Genomic DNA, 26,358 nt, shown 5'->3' on the forward strand with positions numbered 1-26,358 from the left:
CTGTAACGGTTTTCTTCCATAGGTGAAGGAGAGGACCAAAGTGCAGCGCGGCTAGTGTTCAACATGTTTAATAAAAGATCAAGTGAACACTACAAACAACTTACAAAATAACAAACGTGCAAAACCGATACAGACCTATCTGGTGCAGAACACAAACACAGAGACAGGAAACAAACACCCACAAAATCCCAACACAAAACAAGCCTCCTATATATGATTCTCAATCAGGGACAACGATTACCATCTGCCTCTGATTGAGAACCATATTAGGCTGGACATAGAAACAGACAAACTAGACACACAACATAGAATTCCCACCCAGCTCACGTCCTGACCAACTAAACACATACAAAACAACAGAAAACAGGTCAGGAACGTGACACCACCAATGTAGACCATTTTTATTGCACAAGAATTTAATGATGGAACAAAACCTACAAAAATTTGAAATATTGGTTGTGTATTTCTTAAACTGCTGTATTGTCCAATTGGAATGAATATTATACTAGTGGTATATAGTATACTATTACATTAAATTATATGAATCTACTAACTTTATATAATTCATATATTAATATTATACTAACATTATACTATTATATTAACATTATACTTTTTATTTAACATTCAAATATTATACTAATATACTAATATATACTAATTACTCATCCAGGTTGAGGATAGTGCATCTGCAGTGGACAGATGTAGATTGAGCCAGAGCCAGGATGCCACTGACTGCCACACACATTTTTGATTATTTTAAGAGGCTGAAGTCAGGGGACCTAGATATGTTTTTTAGTTTCCACCCCCAACAAAAGTGTGAAAAGTCTGTGGTGCAGAAGGTTTTCTTTTGTAAAGATGGGACCAACTGGAAGTGGCTGTCATACAGTGAAGAGAACCATGCTTTATTCTGCTTAATTTGTATGGCATTTGCAAAGCCCACAGAGAACAGCCCTTTCATGAATGGAATGTCAGACTGGAAGCATATCCATCAGAGAGTGGGAGAGCATGAAAAGAGCGTTATGCATAGAGGTTATGCTGAGGCCTACTTTCTAAGGTCCTCCAAAGGTAACATTGAGAGCTTGTTCATCGGCAGTCAGATGTCTGCTCATGGAGAGCAGGTGCGCAGAAGAAGGCAAGTGCTAGAGCGCATTATAGATGTTGTTAAAGTCATAGGCAAGAGAGGTCTGAGCTACAGAGGCCTGCAGTCTGAAGCAGCTTATACYCTWGATGACAGCAGCATTGACCATGGCAACTTTTGAGAGATGATCTGCTGGGAAAGTATGACCTGTGTATGAAAGAGCATCTCACTGCCTGCATAGAGAAAAGCAAAAAACTGCATGAGTCTGGGTCAAGAGGGGGCAGAGGCTCTCTAATCACTCTATTATCAAAGACTACCATCGATAACGTCATTACCACCATCCAACACACAATACAGGCCACCATAGCAAGTGAAATCCAGGAAGCTGGTATATTTTCAGTCCAGATTGACACTACGCAGGACATTACAACACAAGACCAATGCTCTGTCAGAGTCAGATATGTGACGAACGTCATCCAAGAGAGGCTTGTGGCTGTGGTGAAATGCGAGGCATCCACTGGACAATGGACAATACTTTGTCCAGGTACTGAGTGAAGTACTGGAAAACATGAAGCTTGACATCAGCAAGGGCAATGGCAATTCCACTGATGGAGCCTCCAGTATGCAAGGCCAGTATAAAGGCTTCTCTGCCCTGCTCTCTGCAAAGTCCATCAATCAAGTGCATGTGTGGTGCTTTGCACACATTTTGAACCTTGTTTTGGCAGACACAACAGAGAGTGTCTTGGCAAGTGGGTCACTTTTTTCTCTCTTCAACAACATAGCTGTGTTCTTCCGTGAATCCTACCAGAGGGTGAACATTTGGGAGAAGGAGAGCAAGGACCCAAGACACAGACGTCTTGCTCCAATTGGAGAGACACGCTGGTGGGCTAAAGACAGTGCCTTAAAGAAGGTCTTTGGAGGTTTTGGAAATCCAGATGAGGGTCTGTATGTTGATGTTCTTCTCACACTTTAACCATACAAGATCAGAAAAACATCACCACTACTGCACGGGTCAAGGCACAAGGATATATTGAGGGGTTGCTGAAGTATGAAACAATACTTACAGCTCAGCTACTCCTCAGAATATTTCAGGTCACCTCACCAGTCTCAAAATATCTTCAAACAAATAGAATGGACATTCTGTCTGCGCACCGTATGGTTGTGTCTGCAGAGGAGCAGCTGAAAGGGATGGCAAGAGATTTTGAAAATGTCAAGGCAGCTTCAGACACATTTGTTCAGTGGGCCAACAGGAAGTTGCAGGAACGGGATGAGGAAACAGAGCTGGAGTTAGAAACCACTCTGCCAATGAAAAGGGCTTGAAAGAAGAAAACCATGCCTGGAGAGATGGCACAAGATGAGACTTTTACTGGGGCAGAGAGTGCATACAGGATTGGTGTCCATAATCACATTTTGGATATAGTTATAGATAGCATCCATCGGCGATTTCTGAGTAATGGCACTGTGTATGCCGACCTGGCTCTTCTGGACCCTAAAAACTTTAGTCAGCTAACATCCAGTGCCAGTGGCCTTCCACAGACAGCCCTTCAAGAACTAAGCAAATGTTTGATCAGATTTGACAGCAGAGCAACGGTGTTTCAATTTACAGAGTGAGCTCATGAGTCTGGCAGAACAGTGGACTAGGTTAAAACAATCGGGATTTGAAGAATACACAACCAGGACTATGGAGGATCATGGACCTGAAGGAAATGAGGACAAGATGGAGATGGTGAACAAGAGCTGTTCATCTTGCAAGGACTGTCCAGTGTGTTGCTACCGTATTCTTAGTCAGTACAACCTATTGACGACGCATACCACATCCTGGGCCTTGCTTACAAGATCCTACTTACCCTGTCAGTAACCCAGGTAGCTTGCGAGCGGAGCTTCTCTACTCTGAAGTTCATCAAGAGTAGGCTCAGGAGCACTCTATCGCAACACCACCTGGAGGCTTTTATGCTCATGGCTACTGAGCAAGATGTTTTAATGGCCCTGGACAGTGAACTGTTTATAGATTGCATTGCTAGGAGAAGTGAGCTGCTGCAGAAATTGCAAATTTAAGGAGGTAGGAAATATGTTTATTTTATTTTTTATTCTATGACTTGCCTACTCAGCAGTCTTTTCACCAACACATTTCTTCCTGTGTTATTTATTTTACTGGTCAGATGGTTCCAGAGATTCTTGCCACCTTGCTGCCAGTGCCAGAGCCAGTCTCCTCCTATTTTACATATATTTTACTAAAGTTATTGTTATAAATATTGTTCAGTAATCTTGTTTACATAAAGTGTGGCGTGGGTTGTGTGGGTGGTGTGGGTGGTGGTGTATAGCTGGGTGGGTTTTGGTGTGCCAGTCTAAGTCAAAAAGTCCAGTGCCATTTTTCATTCCTAGTCCATCAGTCCATCCCTGTCAACACGTCTTACCTGCTTGTGACTCTGTAGGAGAATTTGCAAAAGTCACTTTTTGGGACGTTTTGTTTCCCTGCCTCTATGTCAATTCCAAGCTGCACTGTTTATCAGATTCTTCATATACAATTTAACAATTGATAATAATCTCACCCACCAGACTATTGTCAATTTAACACTTCCCTTAGAGTTTGAAAATCACAAAAATACGAATTAATGTAATTCTTCCACCAATGACCGTTCATCTACTTTCCTAAGTATGGGTCTCAAACTTGTAAAACACAATTATACTTTTTTGTTCAGGCTCAGGAGAGGCAAAGGTGGAGTCATGCGTCCCCCGAAACATGACTCACCTAACCGCGCTCCTTAACCCAGAAGCCAGCCACACCAATGTGTCAGAGGAAACACTGGTGACCAGGGGTCAGCCCACAGGCACCTGGCCTGCCACAAGGAGCACAACCTGGGTCTGTATTACCACTTCTAGCACTGTGATGCAGTGCCTTAGACCGCTTCGCCACTCGGTAGGCCACATAATTACATGTTTTACAATTAAATTAGACCCGCTACCGGAATAGTGACATCCATGACGTTCTGGGTCAATTTGACCCGCAATTTGACCCATGCAATTTGATCTTGACCGTGGTCTATACCAGGCCTGGGCAACTCCAGTCCATGGGGGCCTGATTGGTGTCACACTTTTTCCCCAGCCCCAGCTAACACACCTGATTCCAATAATCAACTAATCATGATCTTCAGTTTAGAATGCAATTAGTTAAAATCAGCTGTGTTTGCTAGGAATGGGGGAAGATGTGTCACCAATCAGGCCCCCGAGGACTGGAATTGCCCAGGCCTGGTCTATACAGTGCCTTTGGAAAGTATTCAGACCCCTTGACCTTTTCCACATTTTGTTAGGTTACAGCCTTATTCTAAAATGTATTAAATAATATTTTTCCCCTCATCAATCTACACAATACCCAATAATGACAAAGCAAAAACAGGTTTTTAGACATTTTAGCAAATGTATTATTATTATTTTTTAACATATCACATTCACATAAGTATTCAGACACTTTACTCAGTACTTTGTTGCAGCACCTTTGGCAGTGATTACAATCTCGAGTCTTCTTGGGTATGACACTACAAGCTTGGCACACCTGTATTTGGGGAGTTTCTCCCATTCTTCTCTGCAGATCCTCTCAAGCTCTTTCAGCTATTTTCAGGTCTCTCTAAAGATATTGGATCGGGTTCAAGTCCGGGCTCTGGCTGGGCCACTCAAGGACATTTTTCCTCCCCCCATCTTGCAGTCTCGCCCTCTTCTGATCCACCTCAGACAAACGTTGAAGTTCAACTTTTTGACAGCCAGTTTCTCACTCTTTTTGGATTAATTCCAAAATGTCTGGCTGTTGCCTCGCCTGAATTTTGCTCTGCGAATTTGATCACTGTTAGCTTGAATTTGATGTGTTTTCTTTTAGGTGTCGCCATGGCTAGCAACGATGATAGAATAAAACATTTTAAAATGTAATGCAGATGACTGTGGGAAAATTAGAGCTGTGTCCATGGTAACCTCGTAAACAATTAATTTAGACCCGGTGTTTATTTGAAACAGGCGTTTGTTTGCGTGCCGATGTCCATCTATTTAAAGGGACAGGTGGCTATTTGAGACTGATTTTAATTGAAGTTGAAGAAAGTGGCAGTAAATCCCTGACCCTAGTCTCACTGCAGAGAGATGAGGTCTTTTAAGACTACAGCCAACCAATGTATGAAAGCTGACTAACACACTCAGGGCTGAGGAAGGAAAACCAGCCTACACAAGAGACCCATGGACAACTGCCAGTCAAACCAGGAGCTGTGCTGCTACTGCTGTTATTGTTATTGCTCGATTTCATCCTCAGGATATATCACAGGATATGTGAGCACTTGATGTTACATAACGTCGACATTTACATAGCTGCTCTGCATAAAAAGCTATTTTCCAGTTGATGCATGGTATTTACAATGGGGCTTCACTCCATTTCTTAACATGTCATTTCTGGTACCTAGTAATTGATAAACTGATCAGTAATCAGTTATTAAAGGGGTACTATTTTTGTCAACATTTCAATTACAAAGAGGATTCTAAAAGACCCGTCTTGAAAAATGTATTGTAGCTAAGATGTTGATTATAAAAACGTTATCTTTAAATCACATTTGCCAAATTTTTCAATAATATACAGCCCCAAGGAATACATATTTACTGTGTAGTAGCACTCTCTACACTGCTGGTTGTTACGCATATTAAAGGGAAGGTTGCACAATATATTTCCACAAACCTAACAATGTAGATTGATGATATTCCATCTTATGCAAAAGTTCTTTATGCAAAAGTTGATTAAAAAAAACTATACACATATTTTGCAATTTGAATTACATGTATTAGAAACTCCTATACCAACAAAACATTATGGCTTTGACGTCAAGAAGGGAACTGCCTGTTGGTGGCGGCAGTACACACTGAACTGCCTCATCTTTTTTGCAGGATATCATGGTAGTCAATGTTTGTTTTAGCCATTATACCTGGGTTTACTGCTGCTAGTAGTAGCACTCAGGTTAGCATGGAATTAGCTGTAGCTACAATCGGCCAACAACAGAGTTTTAGCCAGTTCGTTTATAGATGTTCAATGTCTACTATGATGGTAAAGGTTTATCTTGGTTTTGTGTAACAGTACGAGAAATGCTGATGTGCTGAACTGCTAATAAGTGATGTGTTTCAAGGCTGCTAGTGGTTAGCTAGTAGGGGCAAGCCAGGGGTGGAAAAGGGGCTATGCTAAAAGAATGCGAGCTGTATTAGTGTTTCTTTTTTTAATGAGCTGATACAGAGTAAAAAATCACATGATATGGTCAGATGATAAATTGGCTTTATTCAGAGTGCCAAAATATATATTTTAAACAATAATAGGACTCTGTATGATATGGGTCTTCACTGTTTTATGTGGACTGCGGTTTCACTCCTACTCCTGTAGTGCTCTTCTTCATGTCACATTTCCGACCGCTTTTCCGACCTGACTTCGGTCAAATTCGGTTCAAATATAAATTTCTCCCAAAATACAAATGTAAAGTGATACAGCATGTCGTATTGGGACCTTTAGTTGGAAGAATAATTCTACAATCTTCCCTTTAAGTGAAATATAATTTGATTAGTTGTTCCACATGAAGTAGCTATACGTCATTTCGAAGAAGTGTGGGAACAGCGATGTAAAATGTTGCCAGAAAACCGTATTGATTCTAGCTTAGTGAGCACACAATTCCATTAATCATATCTCTATCTCTCTCTCTCTCTCTCTCTCTCTGCCCCTTTCCCCAGTGAATGTTCCCCTGCTCATGTCCATGAACCGTTAAACAAAGCTACAGTAGCGCTCCATTTGTATTCATTCGGAGTTCCAACATTAAGACAGCAAGATGACTCAGCAAATCTCTCCAAAGACAAGTGGCAGCTTTGGGGGTGGATTTGCATTTCCCTCAGTGACAGACTCACAGGCTCCCTGTCATCCTGCACTGTTAACTTTATATAGTACTAATGGTCTCACTAAAACGAACAATACTGTTGTTGATACTGCTACAGTACTATGTATGCTTCATGCTGCAATTAAAACATATTGAAGTGTCCTTTGGTATTCCCATGTGGAAGCAAACAGAGAATAGCATGATTGGGGTTGGCTAATGGGATCGTATTGCGTAATGTTGCTGTAGGTATTTGGGGTCAACGGAGGCTGAATTGCTCAAAACAAAGATAAATCTGAGTAACAGACTCACTAATCTAATATATAATGCTAGAGAATACAAACTACGCACATGCATTTGGGGCGGCAGGTAGCCTAGTGGTTAGAGCGTTGAGCCAGTAACCGAAAGGTTGCTAGATCAAATCCCCGAGCTGACGAGGTAAAAATCTGTTGTTCTGCCCCTGAACAAGGCAGTTAACCGTCATTGTAAATACAAATTTGTTCTCAACTGACTTGTCTAGTTAAATAAAGGTAACATTTAAAAAATGGAAGGTAACTGTACTGAGGTGTATAGGTTAGCGGTGGTTGCTGGAGTATGCTGCAAACATGAACCACTTCTGGGTTCCACTCTTACCCTGACCGTTGTTTTGGCCCTGGTGGAACCTCAAAGACATTGCATGTTGTTTTAATGAGTTAAAAGGCTGGGGWAAATCCATAATTTATACTGTTATTTATGATTAATTTCCTTAAAGTTATTGGAGGAGAAATTAGTTCAGTTATACACGCTAGTGTTGTACCTTTAAGATGGGATGTGGAACAACTCCTATAAATAAAATATCAAAATGKCAATGTTGTCCCAGWAGACGGAGAACACAAGTTTATAATGGAGGAAAATACGAACAACACGTTATGTTTTTACATTGAATTTCCATTCAGCCAAAGGCTATCAATCAGATAAGCAGTTAGCTAGCTACATTATGGTTGTGACTTAGCCTGAGGTTAATTCATTCAGATAACATGGATTCCTCTCAATGACTGAGCAGCCGTGGTGTAAGTCAATTTCAAAATGTAACACATTTAATCACATCCAATTTTGATGAGGTTAATAAGAGAGAGAAAAAAATATTTTCCTTCTATTAGTCCAGAATGCACCTCTTTGAATGTTATTGAACGTTATTGCAAGAAACCCAATAGGATCAGGAGCGTGCACTTCAGTGCCAATAAAGATTTAAAAGGATTGTTTCTCTCATTATAATACATAATCAAGTCCCTTCACTGACCTTGCTCTATCAAATCATATCAAACTTTATTTGTCACATGCGCCGAATACAACAAGTGAAATGCTTACTTACAAGCCCTTAACCAACAGTGCAGTTCAAGAAGAGATAAGAAAACATTTACAAAATAAACTAAAGTAAAAATGAAAAAAAGTAACACAATAAAATAACAATAATGAGGCTGTATACAGGGGGTACCGGTACCAAGTCAGTGTGTGGGGGTACAGGTTAGTTGAGGTAATTTGTACATGTAGGTAGGGGTGAAGTGACTATGCATAGATAATATGTCAATGTAAATAGTCCGGTGGCCATTTGATTAATTGTTCAGCGGTCTTAGGGCTTGGGGGTAGAAGCTGTTAAGGAGCCTTTTGGTCCTAGACTTGGCACCTCGGTACTGCTTGCCATGCAGTAGAAGAGAAAACAGTGTATGACTTGGGTGACTGGAGTCTCGGACAATTTTATGGGCTTTCCTCTGACACCGCCTATTATATAGGTCCCGGATGGCAGGAAGCTTGGCCCCAGTGATGTACTGGGCTGTTCGCACTACCCTCTGTATCGCCTTACGGTCAGATACCGGGCAGTTGCCATACCAGGCGGTGATGCAACCAGTCAGGATGCTCTCGACGGACCCATGCCAAATATTTTCAGTCTCCTGAGGGGGAAAAGGTTTTGTCATGCGCTCTTCACGACTGTCTTGGTGTGTTTGGACCATGARAGTTCGTTGGTGATGTGGACACCAAGGAACTTAAAACTCTCGACCCACTCCACTACAGCCCCGTAGATGTTAATGGGGGCCTGTTCAGCGTGCCTTTTCCTGCAGTCCACGATCAGCTCCTTTGTCTTGCTCACATTGAGGGATAGTCAATGAACAGCATTCTCACATAGGTGTTATTTTTGTCCAGGTGGGAAAGGGCAGTGCGGAGTGGATCTGTTGGGACGGTATGCGAATTGGATCGGGTCTAGGGTATCCGGGAGGATGCTGTTGATGTGAGTCATGACCAGCGTTTCAAAGCACTTCATGGCTACCGACGTGAGTGCTACGGGGCGGTAATCATTTAGGCAGGTTACCGTCGCTTCCTTGGGCACAGGGACTATGGTGGCCTGCTTGAAACAGCCTGAGTTTCACTTGGTTAACATCTGATATGGTAAACAGGGGTTTTGTGGTAGGTCAGACCTGTTCTTTGAGCTGCTCGAAATGACAAGTAAACACAAATGTAACTTACCCTGCCAGTAAATACACAAACACGCTACAGTACAGAGACAACCCCAGCTACACAGTTTCAATAACTTCCCTTTATGGCTGAATGACTCAGAAACGTGGCATATAACATTTTGCAGCAGTACACAACATACTACCACTTTTTACTCTATAGTGTTAATAGTTTTCATTAAGCATGCTACTGCAATTGCAACAATTCAACATAGTATAGATACAGTACCTCCACCATAATGCAGCAACTGCTATTCAAGCCAGATTCCCTATACTCCACTATTGGTACTCCACTATTTGTACTACTGCCCCACACAATCTGTCTCCCTATTCATTTTTTTTTCTTCATAAAATTATTTTTTTACCCATTTTTTCTCCCCAATTGGTAGTTACGATCTTGTCTCATCACTGCAACTCAACGGGCTCAGGACAGGCGAAGGTCAAGACATGCATCCTTCMAAACATCACCCGCCAAGCTGTGCTGCTTGAACCCCAGGCTGTAGTGGCTCCTCAGCACTGCGATACAGTGCCTTAGATTGCTGCGCCCCCCGGGAGGCCTTTGTCTCCTTATTGTAACTACTGTACCTTATATGTACCTAAATGTGTCCAGGGTACATAGGGTGTTTCAACACCATGGACAGAGGGCCCAACATGGGCTAAAATCCACCAAAGATGAGAGCTGTTTCAGTAACCTTGGACAGCTCCGCACAGAGCAAACATTTTGGTTTGGTCTGTGTGGCTGCAGGCAGAAGTTCTGTGGATAGGGTTTAGGTTGAAGTTCTAATTACAATAGATATTTGCATAAAACATTTACAGCACACTGCAATTATCTACCAAGATGAATGCCTTAATTGCATGTTGATTGCTCCAACTTTAACAATTTCCGTGCTTTCAAGGTGCAATACAAGGAAGTGGATGGGGAAGTAGACTAATTGCGTCTGAGTAACTTTCCGTATCCAATCCAAAGAGCGTATTGAAATATCCTATGTGTCCCTAATCATAGATGCAGAGCCAAATGTCTTCATCAGAGATGGTCATTACATCAGGACCCAGCTGGGATTGTTGTCAAGTGTCTTCATTTATCAAAACGATGATAAATGAACATTTGTTTGAAGTATAGAGACAGTACATAAACACATTTGATGCATACTAATTCAATCTTGTTTTTTTGTAACACAAGAGTAATCTATGACTTGTACTGTATGTGTCCCTGGAATGAAGCACTTAAGTGAGTAGAGGACAACATCGGAAGGTCTAGTTGACCTTATCCCCCATAGCAAACGATACTCTATCTCCATCTTGCATATCATTGGACGGTTTAGCCTGTCATTTTGAATCCATGCCTTTGTGTCCTATTTTTCTTTTTTGAAGTCTAGTCAAAATGTATTTTCAAAGATTTTTTTTATACATAGATTTTCACTATCCCATCCAATCCACTTGTATCCAATCTACTCACTTGCTTGTATCCAATCTACTCACTTGCTTGGATCCAATCTACTCACTTGCTTGTATCCAATCTACTCACTGCTTGGATCCAATCTACTCACTTGCTTGTATCCAATCTAATCACTTGCTTGTATCCAATCTACTCACCTTGCTTGGATCCAATCTACTCACTTGCTTGGATCCAATCTACTCACTTGCTTGGATCCAATCTACTCACTTGCTTGTATCCCCAATCTACTCACTTGCTTGTATCCAATCTACTCACTTGCTTGCATCCAATCTACTCACTTGCTTGTATCCAATCTACTCACTTGCTTGCATCCAATCTACTCACTTGCTTGTKTCCTCTCACTCTGGGATTATCCCAATGATGATCTCACAAATGTATCTCAGTTCCAAGTTATGCAGTAGGTCACAGTCTTTCTGAAATGGGTCACTGTGTCACAAGCAGTTCCCTTGACACTGACTCCGTAAATGTGGAATTCTGATGACAGCATGACAGCTTTCTGTTAATCAGCTCATTAATGGGCTGCCTGGGGGGCCTTGGCCACCTGGGGGGCATCCATCCCATTCAGTATGGGCATTTCCTCAGGGTGGATGGGCTCTCACTGCAGATGGTTCTCAATGGAAGGCTGTTGGATAACATATGCTATACCATAGACATGCTTAGAGTGTGATGAGCATCACTCTTCTGGAGTCAGTAGGCCTGTGTAGCCTGTGCCGTTATAGGAGAGTAGTGCTGTGTCAGACCTGGACAGGTTCATGTCAAAAATGGAGTGAGTGGCCTATTGCAGTATCCCTACAAGACTGTTGTGGGGAGAATTGCCCTATGTGGACGATGGGAGTGTATCAATGCTGAGACGTTGTACATGAYGCAGAGAGGCAGAGTGAGAGAGGTGGAGTAAGGCAACGAGGCAGAGACAACGAGTCAGAGAGTCAGTAAGAAATACAGAATCACAAAATAGAAGAAGTAGAGAGGCAGAGAAAGGTAAGAGCAGCCCATGACAGGTAGAGTCAGAAACACAGAACTAGAAGGAGTAGAGAGGCAGAGAAAGGTAAGAGCAGCCCATGACAGGTAGAGTCAGAAACACAGAACTAGAAGGAGTAGAACGGGCCTCAACCATTCAGGTCAATGACGCCATAATGGGTGGACTGGCAACCATTGCGAGGGTCCCCATAAGAGTAAAGCAGGAAGTAAAAGCAGGAAGTACAACATTAAATTTGTGCTTTATGGTCAGAGGTTCCAAGCCCATTCTATTGACTGTATTTCTATCAGAAAGAATTCAGAGAGATAGAAGGGCCCATGGCCTACTCACCCATCTCTGGATGGTGCCTCCCCTCAACAGGAACGCTGACTGTCCTCCGCAGCAGCTTGTTCCTGTGCAACTCGGAGCGCCGCTCGCGCATCANACCCATCTCTGGATGGTGCCTCCCCTCAACAGGAACGCTGACTGTCCTCCGCAGCAGCTTGTTCCTGTGCAACTCGGAGCGCCGCTCGCGCATCAACAAAGGGTGTACCTGCATATGCACAGAGAGACAAGGTCAGGTCAATACGCACAATGCATTAGGATATATTTTCTGAAGACCATAATAGATAGTATCTTGAAATGTATATCACTGAGCAGTAGTGGTGCGTGGGCAAAAATAACTGGGGAAGCCAAGCCAGGAAAAAAGAGCCATATTACAACCTACTCTATGTGTTGTGATAATTACATTGTTTGCTCTATAACCTGTTAGTTCATATGCCTTGACACTGTGATATATAGGCCTAAAGGCAGAGACAATAAGAAGACACAGTGGTAGAATAAATTCAATCACAACTTTGTTTCATTATAAAACCAGAGAGCAACATCTGTCCGGTGAAGTCCACAAAGCATTTTGCATGTAACAAACAGTTACATGACCTACAGCATGGTCAAGCAAGGTAATGTTTCTGACATTTTTGCACCACTAAACAACTATTGATTTAGAACCACTGAGAGTTACCGCAAGTCACAAAGAAAACAGGAGCTGCCTCCACTATTCCAGCACCATTTRAACTTCTACATTTCAACAGAATCAAATCACCTATGCTAATGGTTAGTTGATTACAGTGGAAACTAAAAGATACCAAAAACAATTGAGTCCAGTCAACATAAGCTAAATATGATATGGCTATCCATGGTATAGTACTGATTTGTGTGTGTGTGTGTGTGTACTACTTAAGTCGTTTTTTGAGGTATCTCCACTTTACTTTACTATTTATATTTTGGACTACTTTTACTTCACTATATTCCTAAAGATAATTATGTTATTTTTACTTCATACATTTTCCCTGACACCCAAAAGTACTAGTTACAATTTGAATGCTTAGCAGTACAGGAAAAGGGTCCATTCACACACTTATCAAGAGAACATCCCTGGTCATCCCTACTGCATCTTATCTGACAGACTCACTAAACACACATGCTTCATTTGTAAATTATGTCTGAGTGTTGGAGTGTGCCCCTGGCTATCTGTAAATGTAAAAAACAAGAAAATCGTGTGTGTGTGTGTGAATTCAGACCATGAAGGCTTGATTCACGCAGTCTCCTCTGAACAGTAGATGTTGAGATGTGTCTGTTACTTGAACTCTGAACCATTTATTTGGGCTGCAATCTGAGGTGCAGTTAACTCTAATGAACTTATCCTCTGCAGCAGAGGTAACTCTGGGTCTTCCTTTCCTGTGGCGGTCCTTATGAGAGCCAGTATCATCATTGCGCTTGATGGTTTTTGTGATTGCACTTGAAGAAACTTTCAAAGTTCTTACATTTTCCAGATTGACTGTCCTTCATGTCTTAAAGTAATGATGGACTGTCGTTTCTCTTTGCTTATTTGAGCTGTTCTTTCCATACCAAATAGGGCTATCTTCTGTATACCACACCTACCTTGTCACAACTGATTGGCTCAAACGCATTAAGATGGAAAGAAATTCCACAAATTAACTTTTAACAAGGCACAACTATTAATTGAAATGCATTCCAGGTGACTACCTCATGAAGCTGGTTGAGAGAATGCCAAGAGCGTGCAACACTGTCATCAAGGCAAAGGGTGGCTACTTTGAAGAATCTCAAATATAAAATGTATTTGATTTAACACTTTTTTGGTTACTACATGATTCCATATGTGTTATTTCATAGTTTTAATGTCTTCACTATTATTCTACAATGTATAAAATAGTACAAATAAAGAAAAACCCTGGAATGAGTAGGTGTGTCCAAACTTTTGACTGGTACTGTATGTGTGTGAGGGTCACCGGCTGGTCACATGACCACGTTTAACCGTATGACCAGCTGTAAAATCATAGACATGTAGCAGGGCTTCCAGCACAATATGGATGGCATAAAGGTGTAATACATATATACACCCACTGCAGGCGACAGTACCCACCCCCCCAACATACATAACATGCAGTCTACTGCGCTAGACATTTCTAGTGGATACAGAGCACAGAGCACAGCACTCCATACAATCCCCCATAGCCCAGTAAGCCGGAAGACATCTCCCAGCGCTAATGGTGGCAGGATTCATTTTGTTGACGTTTACCTCTTTTTAAAAACGTAATCAGGGATACACACACCATAAATCAAGTGTGTATTTGATTATGCTCGTATTTTCCTCTTAGTGCATACTAATGAGTATGTTGTGAGATGCATCTTACCCTGAGGACAGATATATTGCTAGTTACGGAATGAGTTCCTCAATGAAAAATGTATTATAAGACACCCAATCTTTATGAGTCCAGCACCCGCATGCATAAAAGCTTGTTTCTTTATRGCCTGCCCTTTTATTTGAGCAATTATAAGCACGGAAAGACTTTGCTTTGCTGTTTATATATTTTTTATGATACACTGCGAGCACACTGTTAAAAATGCGTCAGACCAAATTTTAACATGTGTTTATAACATTCACATTATTTTTGGTTATTTCTCAATATAATCTAATTTACTTCATTATTGGACCATAACACTCTAGGAATATCCTTCTAACACAGATATACTCTCTAACATGTTAATAATATGAGCCATCTGTCTCCAAGCCTTTTATACTGTCATAAGCGTAATAGTTGCTATATTTTTGGATAATTAACTGATATATTCATTCACAAGACTTCAGAGACGTCCCTAAATGTATCTATCCACTCTTCTCTACCCTGTTTCCTTGCTGCACCAGAGCTCCTTCCTGCATTTAAGAGCACTTATCTAATTAAATGTATCGATACACATACAATAGTAATATAAAGAAATGTGATCAATATATAGTATACTGTAAGTGCTAAATGCTATGATAATCTAAGTGTTGTATTACTTAATCAATAAGTCATTTCTCCGGACTTCAGTTGAGTCTAAGGCATGGAGTTGACGATTTCCTCAATGAGAGTAGTGACTTTGACTAGGAATAAGAACGGAAAAAGTTCACAGAGCAGCCGAGAGGCCGTTTAGATCACATTAAACTCTGACTCAAAACTGATCTTAAACACCCTACATAAATACTAGTCTATCATGACATGCTAAACATGGTAATTTCCACAATGATGTCCACTTGAACACAGTTAGCCCACTCCCCCCTCATCCCCACCGTGTCCCCATTCAGACACAATTCATCACAACAAGTGTATGGAAAAGACCCCCACACACACACACACACACACACACACACACACACACGCACACACACACACCCACTCTGACACACAGCACTTTCTGGTTGCGAGAGGGAACACCTCAGTGCTATTTATAGCTTGCGTGGCAGTGTTTGATTGGCAGAGGGGAGGGGGGCTGGTTAGGACAGTGGCGCTGCAGCTGGGGACTTGACACGGCCTTGGCACCGTCCCTGGTAGCCATGCTCATGAGTGGGCACACAAGGCAGGTTGGCACACAACACTGGCAGACCAGACAAAGGGCATGTGGGGCCCGCACTGACACTCACACAGGGGCAGTGGTCTAGCATTGAAACCTGCAGGCAGCAAGAAAGCATGCTAATTGTCTATAAATGTCTGTAATTGTAATGCAGTATAGCAGTGTTTCCCAATTTCTGTTCTGGAGTTTTTGTCTCTGGGTATTCTGGTTTTTGTATGTGCGAGTCAACAATGCATTTCATTCAATTGAAAAGAAGATTGAATACTGGCATGCAGACCTYGGCTCCCTTGAGTGTTGTCAGAGATAAGCTCATTCATAAGTTCATTCTAATAGCTAACAAGAAGGTCAATTGTACTGGATTTCGGCATCCAGCAAACTGTAGTCAGAGGTAAGAGTAGGAGCAGAAGTGGCTAAGACTGAAATAGACAGATGACTGTGCTCAGGCACTGCAAGGAGGGGTGGATGGTGGGTTGTGGGTGAGTAGAGGGAGAATGAAAGCCATAGATCTGAGTGAGAGGGAGAGGAGAGGGGGCCTGGCATGGAGAGTTGAGCAATGCTGCAGGCTGCCTGGACCATATGTCACTACTGGCCCAGCTGTGATGGGTAGGCTGGGTGGGGGATATGGGTGGTGTGTGTGTGGGTGTCTGGGAGGGGTTGGGGGGGTTAATGGAGCGGCAGGTGTGAATCCATTACTTTGTAACGGAGTCGTGATCAAACAGCGGCTGAGTCCACTACCCCTGCCCCCGACACACACACAGACGCATTCACGCACGCACACAAACACACACGCACACACCAGCCTCTGTGTCCCTGGAAGTATGACAAACAGTTAGGCTGGCCAACACCACTGTCTGTCCTCAAGTCTCTCAATAACATCCTATCACTGACAGATGTTCCCTCCCCTCGCCTCAGGCATTGGACATAGCAACTGGCATGTGATAAAATCAAAGAGAAACGTTCAAACAGAGTGATTTTAAGACCATTTTTGGCATCTTGGAATGAGAAAAGAGGGCATTTAGAGAGCCTCCCTAAGTACTAAATCCGACCAAATTCCAATCCAAAGTTGATCTTCATTGTTTGTATGTAAAATTTGAGCATGCTGCAAAGCACTGGTGGAAGAGCTGTCCCACTACTCCCCTATGTGGACATTTCCCCCAATACCTGCATTCAGTTGGAATGTTAGATAAACTCAATTTAAATGCACTATACACATGCATAGCCAGGCAAATTAATCAAATTGCCTTGATAAAAAGCAAGTTTGCATTGAGTGTACAAAACATTAGGAACACCTGCTCTTTCCATGATTTGATTTTTCAGGCTCAATAGTTTKTTGTGTGTATCAAGAATGGTCCACCACCCAAAAGACATACAGCCATCTTCACACAACTGTGGGAAGCATTGGCATCAACATGGGCCAGCATCCCTGTGGAACGCTTTCGACACTTTGTAAAGTCTATGCCCTGACGAATTGATGCTATTCTGAGGGCAAAAGAAGGGTGAAACGCAATATTATGAAGGTGTTCCTAATGTTTTGTACACTCAGTGTATAACCCCTAATTATGTACAAGGGTGACCTTTTGAAAATGGCTTATTTCAGTTGCACGTAATGGTTATTCAGATGCCAAAAGGCAGTAAAGCGCTTGTTAAATAACCTTAGGATTTGCCAATGTATAGTGCATTGAGCCTTCTTATTTGTCAAATGAAGGAGCTTCTTCCTCATGACTCCTTCCATCCATGTGTGCCTTATTATTACATAATTGCCACATCCCCCCTGTTTCCAAATGGGTTCCCAAGGGTCATGCATGTGTAAAAATGCTAACTACTTCTGAGTCATGCTTTATGCAATGTGACAACAGTAGCTACAGGCAAAGCCACCACGGCGCTGCATTGTTGGCTTGGGCCCTAATGAATTAATTTACAGTATCAACACTGCCAAAGCATTTGCAAACATATGGGCAGGGAATGCAACACAATGGCCATGCATTGATACTGAGACAAATCCTGTTCTAATTCCCTTTATTTTGAATTAGCCTAGCAGGCTAATGCTAATGTGCAGTAGTAGTGAGAGAGGATACTAACATGCTAGTGCTAGCACTGTGCTAGCAGGAAATAGTGCCCTCTGATTGCTTGCATAACACTGGGGCACAGTGGGAGGGAGAGCAATATCTGGGCACATGACTGGAGGACAGGGCACTGGCGCATGGCGTCTGGTGCACACAGTGCGGGGCTCTGTCACTTCATATCAGTGTCAGCCATCACTGTCGATCCTCTCGCTCCCACCACGGGCACAGAGGGCTAACAGCAGCCCACTGGGAAGTGGTCAGGGCTCTTCTACTGTCAATGGCAGTGCAGCATGGAGTTTTTTTGTTAGGGAGTGAAGTTCAGTTGGATTGTGTAGTGTTCACTTTTAAGATTGACTTCTGAGGTGGAGAGTATGCAAGTAGGGGAAGCTACACAAACAATAAAGTGTTGATCAGAAGGTATAGTGACTTCTGTACTTGGATGAAAGGGAACACTCTTAATCTATTACGTTAATTCGGACTATGCATAAGTCAAGCTTTCAACATCACCAATTTTCACCACTTGTAGTGTTTACTGAGGTGAATAGAGCACATTTGAAATATGGGAGCACAGAAGAGCACAATGGTGAAGTGACAGATATTTTCACATATTCCTCCAGAGCACTGTTATTCCCTCAAGCAGCCCCTTAGTTGAGACTGAAGAAGCCGCAATGAAGAGAAATTGGTCTTTTGACAGATGTCATTCACAAAACAAAACAGAGTGGCATCTCAATGGAGCTGCCTGGGAAAGAAAGGAGAGAGCAGGTCTGTGGGATAGCCAAAGACTACTGTCAGTCACTCCAGGGAGAGAGGGAGGGAGGGAGCAGATGGAGGAGAGGTAGCCTGAGAAATAAAATGTGAGAGAGAGAGAGAGAGAGAGAGAGAGATATTCCTCTGGTCCACCTTATCTCCTCTTTGGCAACATATGATTGCTTTTTGTCATGCCACTAAAAGCATTTGAATCGAACAGAAATGAATCAAGTGGGGTGTGTGTGTATGAGAGAGAGAGAGAGGTGGAGCAAGACAGAGAGAGAGAGAGAGAGAGAAAGAAAGAAAGAAACAGAGACAGAGATGGAGAGAGAGAGAGAGAGATGGAGAGGCCCACTCGCACCGCATGAGGTGAGTGACAGGCATGAATATTTAATCGCCTCTCATCCTCTCTCCGAGGTGGTGGCTATCGGCACGTCAGGTCTGCCTCAAATCCGTTCATAGCTTCTGCCTCATTGGCACAATTAGACAGGGATAAGCCTTTGATTAATTGACCTGGGACTTCTTCTCATCACTCCATAGCTGAAAAGGCCCTTATCTGGATCATAAGGTTCTTTAGTCTCCTTCTGAGTGATGAGAATTAAAGATATTGGCAGCTAGCTACCCTGCAAGTACCGCTACAATACTCCATTACATCATTACATCATCTTTAATAGACTCATACTCTCAATCAAATGCACTATGAACACTGTTACTGCACTGTAATAGACTTTAAGTGTGTAAGTAAAACTTCTATGTGTTTTAATTGTGTTTTAGGATTCATTTATTGGATATAAATCTGTAAATCTGTCTACAAGGTCTACATTTAAAAAGAGACCTGTCCAAAGGCGATCCAGGTACAAAAGTGAAGGAATAGTACCCCCTTCTGGTCTTAGCTAGCAGGCTGAATCTCTACTTAGTAAGATATAGTAAGTAATCTAAGGTAGTTTCTTTTTGTTTTGAATTAGCAATAAACAGTCAGGTTGAAAAAGTCCCGTATTCCTAAAGTGTCTCAGAGTAGGAGTGCTGATCTAGAATCAGGTCCCACCTGGTCATGTAATCGTGTCATGTCTGTTATGATCTAAAAGGTATACTGATCCTAGATCAGCACTTAGATGGGAAAGGGGATACCTAGTCAGTTGCACAACTGAATGCATTCAACCAAAATGTGTCTTTTGATGGCTCGGGAATTCAAACCAGCGACCTTTCGGTTACTGGCCCCAATGCCCATCTTAGCCAGACGTGACCTACTTGTATAGAGGCGTACTGGTGCCAAAGTTGTTTGCCACAAAATTCTAAGCTAACAATAGTTGCAGGACTGGACCTCCCATAAGCAAGCCTTAGGCGACAGTGTCCCAGGACACCTGCCTTGAGTGTATAATATGAACACTGGCCTCTTTCAGGTCCAACGTGTACATGAGATACTGTGTTATATCTAGGACCCCGGTCCAGAGCTTTTCCTAGTCAGGTCATGTGGTCAGGAAAACCTTAGGGAATTAAAACAGTGACAATGTTTATTGGCAATGTAATGTACTCAGCATACCATGTAATGTCAGGTCATGTCAAATAAAGTTACATTCCTAAAGGGTCAATTGTGGTGATATCCTTTTTTGGATATGTCATTTTTTAATTAAACTTTGTAGCTTTAGAAACTGTCATGACAGTGTTGTAGACACTCATGCCATGTCAAACAACCCAGTCTAATACAGTATGGTACAGCAATGTGAGCCATAGAATAGATAGAAATATCATTCCTAGAACGGTAATCCCCTTTCAAGTCAATGGGTGGGTGATGGGTGAAATTGTATTTCTATAGTGTGTGCAGCCGTAGGTAAGTACCTCCTCCTGGTCCAACATGTAGAGCTGATTTCCGGAGATCACACAGAGACGGGGGTTCCAGTCGGGGTGGTCGTAGGAGGGAGCGGCAAAGGAAGGGGCATGGGGGCGATAGGAGGGGGGGACGGCACACCTCGCATCTGGGGAGGAGAGAGAACAAGGGGAGAGGGACAGAGAGCGGGGAGAGGGGTCAGTTAGGGTGACTCGACGGTGGAGGACATGCCAGAACATGCCCGTAGTCAGATGGTTGATGTTAACTTGTTTATGTTTGCAAGCTGGTACGTCCGCATCAGTTGAATCCAAAGCACTGAAAATGCAATGTGACTTCTTCACATGTTGTCCACATTTCACGCATAACAACAATATGCTCAATGAAAGAAGTGGCCAGATTAATCTAGGACTGGTCCATTACGCAGTAAATAACTCACCAATCAATGCACTCATTCAGAGAAAATAACACACTTTCTACAGAGTTTAATTATTATTACGATTTATAACCATAGCCTAAAATGTGGATAAAAGGATTGGATGAAAGGGTCTGCTACATCAGAGGTTCCCAAAATGGGGTCTGCGGAAGAGGTACTGCCGTAACCAGATCTCTAAATAAGTATAAAATAAATAATAATAAAAAAATGTTTTATGAATATTGTTACAATAACCGATTAAACATATTTTGGCCAAGGGATTCGTTTAGAGGGTCTAATACAATAAAATGCCATTATTATTCATCTACAATGTAGGTTCTTATTTACCATGGGCAACAAGGCCTGGGAGGCTCATAGGGATATCCACCAATTATTCATTTTTCAACTCAATACTTCTTTGTTTTGGACATGAATGCACTTTAATTTAATCTTTAAAACTGCAAAGTTTTCTCTCTGCCTATGATCTAAAAAAAAAAAATGAATTGCATGAAATTAGCTTGAAAACGGAAAAGAAAAATATTCGATGCCAATGGCGGGCTATTTAAATGTTCTTTCCCTGGGGCCGAGACTTGGTTCGCCCAGCCATGCACTGCAGACAGCACAGTAAAACGTCTCCTTTTATGCCATTTTTATCGCACTGCGAGTTGTGTTATGGTTATAAGGCGGTCCTTGATGAATTTGCTATCAAAAAAGGAGTCCCCGGACCCAGAAAGTTCAGAGAACCATGTGCTAAATGACCATATCTTCATACTACATCGCTAATTCCATCAGTTTCATAATCCCTCTGCCCTGGACATGCCTTTGTTCGTCCCCAGGTTCCCGCTCTGACCAGACGGCCGTAACAGACAGGCAGCTCTTCAGATGGACCCTGGGTCCTGAAGCAGAAGGGCCGTGGCATGAAACAGAGCAAAATAAGCTTTGTGATCCACTGCAACTGCTGGAGTCAATTAGCCAAGCTCTGGCTTCAGTCAGCATGATGCTAGGTCACTCAGAAATAACCAGGGCATGGCTCTTTGTCTTTTTCACTATCTTTCGTAGTCTCCACTTCCTAGTGTGTCTCTCTATCACTCCTACTCACTCTGCCCATCCATCTGCTTCTCCTTCTCTCATCTGTCTCCATCACTTCATGTCTTTCTCGTATTGACCTTCCTATTCGTCTTTCCTCCAGTCTCTTTCCATGTTCCCCTCTTTCATATTTCTTTCTCTTTTCCCTCTAAGTTATGTCAGGGGCTATGTTAATGTTTTCATCAAAACACTTTTGATATCCCTTCGCCTCGTTTTTACATTTCAACCAGAATGTTAAGCAAACATCTCAACGCTATTCTCCCTCCAGACAGCCTTGTGTTGTGAATCCACAGACACCCCCAACAAGGCCCGGAAACAAGCCCTCAACGAGAGGTTAGCCAAAGTGACATTCCCCACTCCTCACACCAAGACTGTTTTCACAATTCACACACATCATATCTGCAGATTGTACAAGTCCCAGTCAACCCTCTAACACACTRTATTTAACCCTTACCCATAGATCTTGTAGATGGTACAAACAACGGCTATCTAGTGTCTACCTTTCACTTTTCAGACAGCACACTTTAACCCTTTGCATATTTCCCCATGTTTGAGAAAGGAAAGGCCCCTGCTGATTGAATGATGTAACAGGCCCTGACTCGGCTGAGACACGGCACCGTCGGCACACTCACAGCAGCGTGCCATGCTGTCCATTTGACACTATGCCAAAAACAGAGCCACTCCGACCCTGAAAATAGGCCTTCTTCAGCCAAACAACCCTGTCAGAACCTTTATTTTACAATAAAAGCTTTCTCAAATATTCACTATATTCACAATACTTGTATCGCCCCCAAGTAGGAAGGCAAGCACAAAAGGCAATCTGTGTAATTGTAGCGAATACAGCTGAGTTTATGTTTTATATTCAAGTTTAATTATGAATAAAGCTGCTCTTGAAATATAAATGAGTTGCTAAACAAGCAAAGCTTATTAAGGGGATCACAGTGGTAGAATCCAAGGTATGATTCATTGTACGATATGAAGAGAGGTTACATAACCTTGATTTCAACCTCTAAGTCACTTTTCACTCATGGACTCACAGTCACAGTGGCTATTGTGACTGAGCGCCCTAGGAGTTTTCATATACACTCACATATCATTAAGAATTTGACCAAATCACAAAATKTAGGCCGTGAATATAGGCCAGGGCATGGAGGGATCTTTATATACAGTACCAGTCAAAAGTTTGGACACACCTACTCATTCAAGGGTTTGTCTTTTTTTAAACTATTTTCTACATTGTAGAATAATAGTGAAGACATCAAAACTATGAAGTAACACATATGGAATCATGTAGTAGCCCAACAATATATTTGAGATTTGAGATTCATCAAAGTAGCCAACCTTTGCCTTAATGACAGCTTTGCACACTCTTGGCATTCCCTCACCCAGCATCATGAGGTAGTCACCTGGAATGCATTTCAATTAACAGGTGCGCTGTGTTAAAAGTTAATTTGTGGAATTTATTTCCTTCTTAATGCGTTGTGTTGTGACAAGATAGGGGTGGTATACAGAAGATAGCCCTATTTGGTAAAAGATCAAGTCCATATTATGGCAAGAACAGCTCAAATAAGCAAAGAGAAACGACASTCCATCATTACTTTAAGACATGAAGGTCAGTCAATCTGGAAAATTTCACGATCTTCAACCATCAAGCGCTATGATGAAACTGGCTCTCATGAGGACCACCACAGGAAAGGAAGACCCAAAGTTACCTCTGCTGCAGAGGATAAGTGCATTAGAGTTAACTGCACCTCAGATTGCAGCCCAATAAATGCTTCACAGAGTTCAAGTAACAGACACATCTCAACATCTGTTCAGAGGAGACTGCGTGAATCAGGCCTTCATGGTCGAATTGCTGCAAAGAAATCACTACTAAAGGACACCAATGAGAAAAAGAGACTTGCTTGGGCCAAGAAACAAGAGCAATGGGTGGGAGATCGGTGGAAATCTGTCCTTTGGTCTGATGAGTCCAAATTTGAGATTTTTGGTTCCAACCGCTGTGTCTTTGTGAGACGCAGAGTAGGTGAACAGATGATCTCTGCATGTGTGTTTCGCACTGTGAAGCATGGAGGAGGAGGTGTGATAGTGTGGGGGTGCTTTGCTTGTGACACTGTCAGTGATATATTTAGAATTCAAGGCACACTTAACCAGCATGGCTACCACAGCATTCTGCAGCGATATMCCATCCCATCTGGTTTGCGCTTAGTGGGACTATAATTTATTTTTCAACAGGACAATAACCCAACACACCTCCAGACTGTGGCTATTTTTGATTTGTTTAACACTTTTTTGGTTACTACATGATTCCATATGTGTTATTTCATAGTTAAGATGTCTTCACTATTATTCTACAATGTAGAAAATAGTAAAAAAATAAAGAAAAACCCATGAATGAATAGGTGTGCCCAAACGTTTTGACTGGTACTGTATATATACAGTTGAAGTCGGAAGTTTACATACACCTTGCCAAATACATTTAAACTCAGTTTTTCACAATTKCTGACATTTAATCCTAGTAAAAATCCCCTGTCTTAGGTCAGTTAGGATCACCACTTTATTTTAAGAATGTGAAATGTCTGAATAATAGTAGAGATAATGATTTAGTTCAGCTTTATTTCTTTTATCACATTCCCAGTGGGTCAGAAGTTTGCATACACTCAATTAGTATTTGGTAGCATTGCCTTTAAATTGTTTAACTTGGGTCAAACYTMTTGGGTAGCCTTCCACAATCTTCCCACAATAAATTGGATGAATTTTGTCCCATTCCTCCTGACAGAGCTGGTGTAACTGAGACAGGTTTGTAGGCCTCCTTGCTCGCACACACTTTTTCAGTTCTGCCCATAGATTTTCTATAGGATTGAGGTCAGGGCTTTGTGATGGCCACTCCAATACCTTGACTTTGTTGTCCTTAAGCCATTTTGCCACAACTTTGGAAGTATGCTTGGGGTCATTGTCCATTTGGAAGACCCATTTGCGACCAAGCTTTAACTTCCAGATTGATGTCTTGAGATCCATCTATTTTGTGAAGCGCACCAGTCCCTCCGGCAGCAAAGCACCTCCTCAACATGATGCTGCCACCCCCGTGCTTCACGGTTGGGATGTGGTTCTTCGGCTTGCAAGCCTCCCCCTTTTTCCTTCAAACATAACGATGGTCATTATGGCCAAACAGTTCTATTTTTGTTTCATCAGACCAGAGGACATTTCTCCAAAAAGTACAACCTTTGTCCCCATGTGCAGTTGCAAACCGTAGTCTGGCATTTTTATGGCGGTTTTGGAGCAGTGGCTTCTTCCTTGCTGAGCGGCCTTTCAGGTTATGTCGATATAGGACTCGTTTTACTGTGGATATAGATACTTTTGTACCCGTAAGCATATTCACAATCCTTTGCTGCTGTTCTGGGATTGATTTGCACTTTTCGCACCAAAGTACGTTCATCTCTAGGAGACAGAACGCGTCTCCTTCCTGAGCGGTATGACGGCTGCGTGGTCCCATGGTGTTTATGCTTGCGTACTATTGTTTGTACAGATGAATGTGGTACCTTCAGGCATTTGGAAATTGCTCCCAAGGATGAACCAGACATGTGGAGGTCTACAATGTTTTTTCTGAAGTCTTGGCTGATTTCTTTAGATTTTCCCATGATGTCAAGCAAAGAGGCACTGGGTTTAGGGTAGGCCTTGAAATACATCCAATGGTACACCTCCAATTGACTCAAATTATGTCAATTATCCTATCAGAAGCTTCTAAAGCCATGACATAATTTTCTGGAATTTTCCAAGCTGTTTAAAGGCACAGTCAACTTAGTGTATGTAAACTTCTGACCCACTGGAATTGTGATGCTGGAGGTCATTTTGCAGGGCTCTGGCAGTGCTCCTCCTTGCACAAAGGCAGAGGTAGCGGTCCTGCTGCTGGGTTGTTGCCCTCCTACGGCCTCCTCCACGTCTCCTGATGTACTGGCCTGTCTCCTGGTAGCGCCTCCATGCTCTGGACACTACGCTGACAGACACAGCAAACCTTCTTGCCACAGCTCGCATTGATGTGCCATCCTGGATGAGCTGCACTACCTGAGCCACTTGTGTGGGGTGTAGACTCCGTCTCATGCTACCACTAGAGTGAAAGCACCGCCAGCATTCAAAAGTGACCAAAACATCAGCCAGGAAGCATAGGAACTGAGAAGTGGTCTGTGGTCACCACCTGCAGAACCACTCCTTTATTGGGGGTGTATTGCTAATTGCCTATAATTTCCAACTTTTGTCTATTCCATTTGCACAACAGCATGTGAAATTTATTGTCAATCAGTGTTGCTTCCTAAGTGGACAGTTTGATTTCACAGAAGTGTGATTGACTTGGAGTTACATTGTGTTGTTTAAGTGTTCCCTTTATTTTTTTGAGCAGTGTATATATAAAATATATACAGTATATATACACATGTATATATATATATTTAAATCTTTATCATCTCTGAGA

General features: G+C 42.2%; 1 protein-coding gene across 2 annotated transcripts in view; it reads right to left on the reverse strand.

The window, feature by feature from the left end:
- LOC111959170 (ras/Rap GTPase-activating protein SynGAP-like) overlaps window positions 1–26,358 on the reverse strand; it is a 105,170-nt gene that overhangs the window by 64,602 nt on the left and 14,210 nt on the right. Inside the window, exons 2-3 of one of the 2 annotated variants that reach the window (XM_070437374.1) lie at window positions 20,410–20,546; window positions 12,299–12,404 (exon numbers count right to left, since the gene is read on the reverse strand). In XM_070437374.1, coding sequence (XP_070293475.1) covers window positions 12,299–12,404; window positions 20,410–20,546 — 243 coding nt within the window. The other variant, XM_023980648.2, reaches the window with a different exon arrangement.

This window comes from Salvelinus sp. IW2-2015, linkage group LG35 (assembly GCF_002910315.2).
Source record: "Salvelinus sp. IW2-2015 linkage group LG35, ASM291031v2, whole genome shotgun sequence".
NCBI lineage: Eukaryota > Metazoa > Chordata > Actinopteri > Salmoniformes > Salmonidae > Salvelinus > Salvelinus sp. IW2-2015.